At 45.3% G+C, this 8,350-nt stretch overlaps 1 protein-coding gene across 1 annotated transcript in view; it reads left to right on the top strand.

Annotated features, from left to right (window-relative positions):
- The first annotated feature begins 385 nt into the window (after positions 1–385).
- The window catches only part of LOC107264598 (protein FAM9A), a 91,894-nt gene continuing 83,929 nt past the window's right edge, over positions 386–8,350 (top strand). Inside the window, exons 1-2 of the mRNA XM_025081845.1 lie at positions 386–481; positions 7,136–7,215. Coding sequence (XP_024937613.1) covers positions 7,176–7,215 — 40 coding nt within the window. The 5' untranslated portion in view covers positions 386–481; positions 7,136–7,175. The remainder of the gene's footprint in view (positions 482–7,135; positions 7,216–8,350) is intronic.

Below are 8,350 nucleotides of genomic sequence, written 5' to 3'. Positions count from 1 at the left end.
GAGAGAGAAAGAGGATAAATGTACGAAGAGGCTGCGACTATACAGAATTGCATGGAAAAATACGTATACCGAAAATACCTTGTCGATTCAGCAGTATTCGCGGCATATGGTGCCGTACGTGGCACGCGTGTATAACGATATAGAGTAACCGAGTAAACTATTAATAATACCGATAATTATGAATTATTTTTAAATGCCAGGAACCACGGTTAATTTCGGTACGTGAGCTCATTTCTCCTACGCGCCACGAGCATCCTAATGCTTGCGAATATCTCGACGCACGTTTCTATGTATCTAGCCAAACGTATGTAGGTAGCCACTCCACGATAATTATCTCTGATTTCCAAGAAAGAGAGAGAGAGAGAGAAAGAGTGCACACAAGGAAAGCTACGCACGTAAAGCACATACGCAGCGTTGAAAGAACGTCTCTTGGATAAGTCACACAGTGGTTCCACGTGCTGGAGAACGTCAAATCTAGAGAGTACGTAATTTCTCAATAGCCTGACCGATTTTACCAAGGAGAAGTATGTTTGCCCGAATGATTCTCTTGCAGTTTGAAAAGAAGCCGATAGCCGCGATAGGTTCGCGTATAACGTGTACTGGCCAGGTCCCACAGTCCAGAGTGTAGAGCCATAAGCCAGATAACAGGCAGCAGGCCGCACGCAGCGCACGGCGCAGTCGACAGGCAATGCCGAGTGATTGCTGGTTGAAAGATCAGCCGAGTGTGACAGGCATGGTAGACGCTCAGCGTCTCCGTGTCGCGCTCATGTTATAGGGACAGTCCTTACGAGGAATCATGGTCTCTAATTTTTACGGTGTACTAACGCTCGACTATATTTACAAGTGTAGCCGGTCATTAAATCCGATAATTAATCACAATCGTCTTTATTAACGGGGGTTAATTGTTGTTATCCTCCTGCAGTCTACCCCGTTAATGGTAGCCATATACCAGCAGCTACGCGGAAGATACGAAGCATCGGTGGTAAAAGGGACGCTTCGGTGAGAATCGGTCTTGAGGAGGAAATGTAGATGGATGGAAGGAAGGAGAATGAAGAGAGGGAAAGGACGTACCGGATGCGTCTCGCGAGAGAGGAAGCTCTCGCTCTACGTGCGAAACATCTCCTACGTATACCGAGGGAAAGAATGGAAGAGAGAGAGAGAGAGAGAGAGAGAGAGAGAGAGAGAGAGAGAGAGAGAGAGAAAGGTACACGTAGAGCTGGGGAAAAAGAAAGAAAAGGTATGAGAATTCCGGAAGACACGGTAGCCACTGTCCATTTGACTCCATCCTAGATAGTCGCGTAATCGTCGACTTCCGGCGATCAATATTTCCTTCAGGCATGATTTCGGAATGCCAACTCAGTACTAGGATATTAACGAGAAGCCAGTTTTACTGGGTGGTCTCCTTTGATTTTCTCAAGTTTTCTCAAATTTTCCAAATACTTGCTCGCTTGAAGGAGAGTTGAAGTACTGAAACAAAGACACCGGCTCTCGGATAGGACACTTGGTATTGCCATTTTCGACAAACCTCCAGCTTGGCATCTTCCTCGAGTATAAGGTAGTGGCATATACATACAGTGTATATATATACATATCTATACACATTTATAGTACTTGGAGTATAGATATAGATACATAGAGCAAGGTACATAAAGTATACAGTAGAGTCTTACATGGAGACACGGAGCCAGTTTTATATAGCAAACGTATATAGCCATCTACTTACTTTAGTGGTCAGCGCGGAAGAAAAGAATTAGCTAGACGGGGCGCGTCTCATCTAGGTCACTGATACAGCGACACACCTACGCTAGGACGTAGACTCACACACGGCACCACCCTCATTACGGCACACTGGTGGCCAGGGGGTTGCAGCAAAAGAGGCGAGCGTTAATTAAGAAGAGACTCGCCACCCCCGTAAGGAGCACTGACCAGCCCCTTCCTACCCAGCTCCATGTAGCTCTGTCTCTCTGTGGCCGACGCCGAAGCCGCCGGAGCCGCCACAGAGGCCGCAACCACCCCATACACTCTACCCTTACTACCCTCACTAGCCCCCTTACTACCCTTGCTAGCCAACACAATCTTTCAGTCGGACAGACACAGGCGCACACGCACACGCGGTCTCTCTCTTTCTTATTCCGTTCCTAGGAGAAAAACGTAGACGCCACGCGTTGGACACTACGTGGAATCCAAGTCCAGAGACTTCCAAGAAAATTAGCTAAGATCTAAGCGCCAGACACGCTAATATGTTATATTGGAGCTGGAAGCGCAACTACCAAATCTAGTCTAAGATAACTCAGCGAACGTCTTAGACGGAGATCTTCGAAGGGACTTTTTAAAGACGTACGAAAGAGCCAGCAAACGTTTTTCATGCCCATCAGCAAGTTGTCTGTTTGATCGAGCAGCCAGAGAGAAGTATCTATGTCTTAGATTCTCAAGTTTCCTATGTTTGTTTCGAGCGCGAGAAAGACGGACTTATGGGCATTTACGTGGGTAAGAGAAAGACGGACATACACTCGGTCCAAATCCTGGGCGATAGCCTTTCTCGAATTTGAATGAGTGCAACTTTTAAATTGTTTGATGTATCGAAATGATTCGCTGACACTTTTTTTTTCACTTTTATAAGGAAATTTTCAAAATGTATTGCGTTTCTTAAAGACGAAGGATTCTTGACAATTTTCAAGCGAGTTGCCGATATCGTTTCATACCCGCTATTAACCTGTTATAATAGGATACAATTGGGTAAGACAGGACAAAAAGTGCATGCTGGAGGAAATACTTTTTTTTTCAATTTCTAAGAGATCTCAAATCCTTCGAACAACATCGCGAAAAAGAATTAAAAAATCCTTAGACCAGTGAGAGTCGAGACCGATCGACGCACAAAGGGTTGTCCGCGGAAAAAGGAAAGAGAAGCCATCGTACTATTCAGACACCCCTTTTGCACTACCCCACAGCCCCGTGGAAATATCTCACTCCCTCCTTGCTCCTGCCCGAGTCCAGCACCAACCGCCCTGGGATCCACGATTGTTTCCAACAGGTTTTCGAGCTTTTGTTTCTATCGGTTCTCATGACCGGACCTCGCTGTCCATCCCTTAGAAGAGCCACTAAAACGGTTGAATAATGAGTACACCGAACCGTTATATGACTAAAGCATCCCTTATACATTGGGGTCCCTTTTTATTACATCGCTTCAACAATCGAACAGGTGCCCGCTTCTGTTTAAATAATCATGGGGACTCGCAGTTAAGAAAAGGCTCAGGTTTTATTTAGATTTTTCATTGATCCCCTAGATATAATTTTACTCGGCCGGCCGTTCGGATTGATAACACAAGGAATTGAGGATTTGTTCGTAACAAGCGGGTAAACCGAGAGTGAGGCGCGGCCCCATGCGTAATTGATCGACGCGACGACGTCCGAGGAGAGAAACGGCGGATCAAGAAGAAACGAAGCACCAGGCGCTGCAGATTAAGAGGGTTGGAAAGCAGCAGCGAGTGGAGAAATGAGAGGGAGAGAGAAAGAAGGAGGAGAGGAACGAGATGGAGAACCAGGAGAGAGACTGTGTGCTTGAAGTCCTTGCATTAGTGAGACGCCAGACGATTTCATTACTAGAAACGAATAAACAGGATTCATCGGATCGATACGCAAAGGATTTTAGGTCTTTTTTCGTCCTCCCGATATAAACTCACTCCGTGTGTATCTCCTCCACTTTCTTTTCCCTCTCCATTCGACCCTACATAGCCTATAGCAGCCACTGTGGTTCTCAGCAGACCCATTGGATGTCCTATCTAAAAATAGGAAGCTGGGTAATCGCTCTTCAGTCTCTAACGCGCTCGCTATTTGTCCCTTGATCAGGTGCGGCCTCACTGTCCCGGGGCCTATTGCACTTGCAGCTAGACCCCTGTTATCCGCACACGAATCCCCACGCAGTCCCGCGCGGACGAGACTCGCGGAAAGATCTTCGTAATTGTTTGATATTCTCTGAGCACCCCTGCTAACGGACAGCCGGACGACACGTCGGACGAATCCGCAAATTAAACAAACACCTTATTGACGCGCTGATCCTCTACCGGTCCCGATGCTATAGGGACTAGGGACTTTGCGAGGGTGAACCTCACCGAGGGTGATCCTCACTGAGGGCGGTCCCAACCCTGATGAGTCCTTCATGGGGGTGAGATGAGGTTCAGACTGGTCCAGGGAGGTCGATGAGACTAGGACAGGAGTAGAATAAGGAGAGAGTCTTACTAACAAGAGAGGAACCGAGGTTATCCCAATGAGCGAACTACACCGCATACTGGGTCTTAGTAGGACTTAACGAATATTGCTCTCGATATCCAGGAATTACCTTTACTCTCTCCCTATAGCCACCTTAACCACCCTTACACTTTTTTTCCACCTATTATACCTACTACCAAAATATTGCACTGCTCCGTTTCGAGGATATACCCGATATTGTATATTGACTAATAAGCTGGAGAATTCAGATTTCACGCTTTAATTGTTCATTTAAATAAGGAACTCTTGAGGGATACGAAACTTCCTTTTTTGGACAATAGTGCAGGCGATTACATTGGATGGAAAAGGGGAGAGAGAGAAAGAGAGAGAGAGAGAGAGAGAGAGAGAGAGAGAGAGAGATAGCTGTACGACAGGGTAGATAAATTAGTACGGGTAATGAAGACTGAGCTCCACGTCTGATTAAACAAACACAAGGAAACACAAATAAGTGAGCGGGAATGGAGGGCAGGGAGTGTTAGAGGGCTCGTGATGCTGTGGAACGAAGAAGAAATAGAAAGAACAATACTAAGAGGGCGTTCTGTAATTCTTCTTTGGACACAGTTACAGCAGCACACACCAGCACACCTATTCGCCTTCTAATTAACCGGACCGGGCTTAGTAACACTCCCGAAGATATTGCTCTCTCTTACCTTTCTTTTAACCTACTCCTACTTCCTCCCCTACATTGCTACATTGCTATATTGCTACATTGCCTACTCTTCCCACGATCCTTCCCTCTTCTCGCAGCTTCCACTGTTTTTTCTCCATCCTCTATAACACGACAACCCGAGACACCGTCTCAACCAGTTAACGTTAACCAGGCACGTGCGGTATTTGCATTTTTTATCCAGTGCGTTACAGACGTTTTTTATTCCCCCTTCTATTTTCCAATTCCCACTTCGTATTCTCTCTCGCTCTCGGCTTCCTCCAAGGAGCAGCAGGTTGTTCAAAGGAGCGCGAGAAACGGTCACGGGTTTTTGCGTAGGGTCCGGGTTTCCCCGGGTTTCTCGAAACGCTTAGCAGCGACTTGGCTCACTCATTGTCGGTAGATAAAAACAGAAAGACTGTTAGCAAGATACTAACATAGGATACGGGACGATAGGTAGTTAGCGAGGAGAAGATTAGAATGCAATAGAAAATGGGAGAGAGAGAGAGAGAGAGAGAGAGCGAGAGAAGGAAAAAGTAAAGTAAAAGAGAATCGAAGATTAGAATGCAATAGAAAATGGGAATAAAAACAGAAAGACTGTTAGCAAGATACTAACATAGGATACGGGACGATAGGTAGTTAGCGAGGAGAAGATTAGAATGCAATAGAGAGAGAGAGAGAGAGAGAGAGCGAGAGAAGGAAAAAGTAAAGTAAAAGAGAATCAAGAGAAACGATTAATACACGTGCACAGACCGTATACGTATATGTATATTGCTATCGAAATCTATAACGAGTCGATGTGTATTGAGTAGAGATATCGAGCGTAAAAGTTAGTGCAACGTGAGAGCGTAGCCAAGCGGCGCTGAGTGAAATTTATTTATAATCTTGTTTTTTAAGTGGTGCCTGGTCCGATGAATTAGAGCCAGTGGAACGGTCGCGGCTGCAAGGGCGAGTAGGTGAAAAAATAAGTCGACAATAATAATTATTAGCAGCCGAGCCTGGTAAGTACGTGCCCGGGTTGTATGGCCCCTATCATGCGCTCCCACTAATATATAAAACTGATACTCGTAGTAGTAATGACGCCGGTGCTGCTGGTATTGTGCTGGTGTTGGTGACAGTGGCCTGGACGCGGTGGTAGTACCAACAACCGGAGCCACCAGCATCGCAAGGACGTTCAAGTTTAAACAAAAATAAAAATCTCAGCCCAAGACTAATTATAGAATGCGTTCGTGGCGCAACTAACCGCGTATTACCCATAGCTTGTATATACGTACAGGTTGTGCACAGTTTGTGGTGACTGCGATATACTACGAATCCAGTGTACGTATGCACATAGTGTATACAGTTTCCATGTGTAATGCATGCCAGACTAGGATTGGTCGTTACTGCCTTGTATCGCCTCGTATCGCCTCGTATCGCATTGTCTTGGACTCGTGTTTAACGGAGCCAACAGGCAAGACTCGATCGTGACCGTCTATTATTTTTGTAACGCGTGAAACTAGCGATATTCCTGTTAATTACGTCCCAGCGACAAAAAGTCCACCCGCCTTATATTGTCCCGGACGGCGCGCACCGTGGTACGTGCTGCGCTCGGCGAAAATGAAGAGAAATTAATATTGTTTTTATTGACGGCAAACCTGGCTCGTAATTACATTCTGAAAATGTCCAGGGCTCTCTTTCACGGATTATACTCGAGATTATAACGTTGGAAACCGGTAGGCATTGTTCCGTTAGAAGGATTTACCGGTGTGTGGGTATTAGATGGAAGGTGGCCTCTTTCTATCGGCAGCAATGCGTATCCTTGTTTATTATTTATTACATAAATATAAAAAAAAGAGTTTGAGATACAAAAAAAATGTTACAAGCTATTCGATAGTCGGTTCGCCCACTTGAGTCGTCGATATACTATTGCTTGAAAAGGATCTCTTTAATCGTATTTATACAATGGCTGACCCAGAAACCTTTGGATTCGTCCAATATCCTGGAATTATAATCGTCCTTAGGAAGGACTCAAAGAGACTGAAGAAAAGGCTTCGATTTAATTAATTATATTTCCGCTGCACAAAATCTAAAAGGACCGTCTATTTAGGATCGGGCGATAGGGATGCAGATGAAACGAATTCAAGTCAATTTAATTGACTTTCGGCCTTTTTTCAAACTTCACGCCACGTTTATGGGCCAATCGATCCTGACACTTAAAAGGATTCTTCTACCGTGTTTCAGATCCGCAGGAAGGATGTGAGTTTTTTCGCTACGCACAAGGATGACACATGGCCACGTGGGACTGAATGCAGGAGACTTTGGTAAGTCGGATGACCATCCCGAATAATGATCTCTATTAAAATTATTTTTAATTGACACAATTACCTATAAGTATTAAAAGTTAACTGTAATACTCAAGGTATTTGTGAGGCTGGAATAAGTCAAGTTCAAAGACGTGCAACTACGTGCAAGGATCACTGCCGAGTAGACAGGACCAAGGGAGAAAGGGAGGAGGAAGGTAGGAAGGAAGGAAGGAAGGAAAAGGCAAAGCAAAGGAAGAATCGTAGCTTTAGAACTGTTGTGCCGGCCCGAGGCGACGCAAAATCACTCAGAACTCCTGCCGTCACTTTATTTTTACCCCTTCGCAACGTCCTGTCCACTCACGGGGCATCTTTCTTGGCATTTCGATGCATAATAAACGACCGGTTAGCCACACTCTGGCTCACACCTCATATAAGGCCTCCCTCTCGTGTCTACGCTGCTTCATCTACTTCTACTTCAACTTACCCTTTTTTTTTTCTTTTTTCTTTTATTTACCTGCACTGTTCTAACAGGAAATATATCGTGGCTGGGTAAAGCATTCTATGGGAATAGTTGTGGATGCATCTCAGTAAAAGTCATTTAGTGTGCTGCGGAGCTGCAGTTGATCACTCGGAAGAAGTATAGATATAAGTATAGTCAATGAGACTATCCCATACTACGGGCACACTTCCAGAATGCATTTCCCAAACTATAACATAGGTATAGCTTATACATATGCTATGACATATCTGTGCAGTATATGAAAATGTCTATATATATTTTCGCATATAGATTGTATACATATGTATGACTTTTGACGTATTGGAAAAATTGACGGGCGCTTCGCGGCGCATTCGCACTCACGAGCTGATCGTTTTAGCCTGCAGCTACGATAATGGACGGAGGTGGCTGAATTCGACAGAATGGGCGGATGAATGGTCACCGTTTAGCGTAATTATTGGCGCATTGTCTACTCGCACAATGCGTCCCGAAATTGGCATGCAAAAATCGGATGCAATCTATTGTCGCCATTGTAAGCCTGTGTGGGTGGCAGCAATGTAATGCGTGGAGAAATCGGCAGCAGGAGGCGGCGAGGAGAATCTATATCCTGGCAGGATTATACGATTCGGGGGGGGGGGGGGGGGGGGCAGGCCC

The sequence above is a fragment of the Cephus cinctus genome, unplaced genomic scaffold (genome assembly GCF_000341935.2).
Source record: "Cephus cinctus unplaced genomic scaffold, Ccin1 Ccin1_scaffold0189, whole genome shotgun sequence".
In the NCBI taxonomy this organism is placed as follows: Eukaryota; Metazoa; Arthropoda; class Insecta; order Hymenoptera; family Cephidae; genus Cephus; species Cephus cinctus.
The sequence above is the reverse complement of the archived record's forward strand: the minus strand, read 5'-3'. Positions and strand labels throughout refer to the sequence as shown.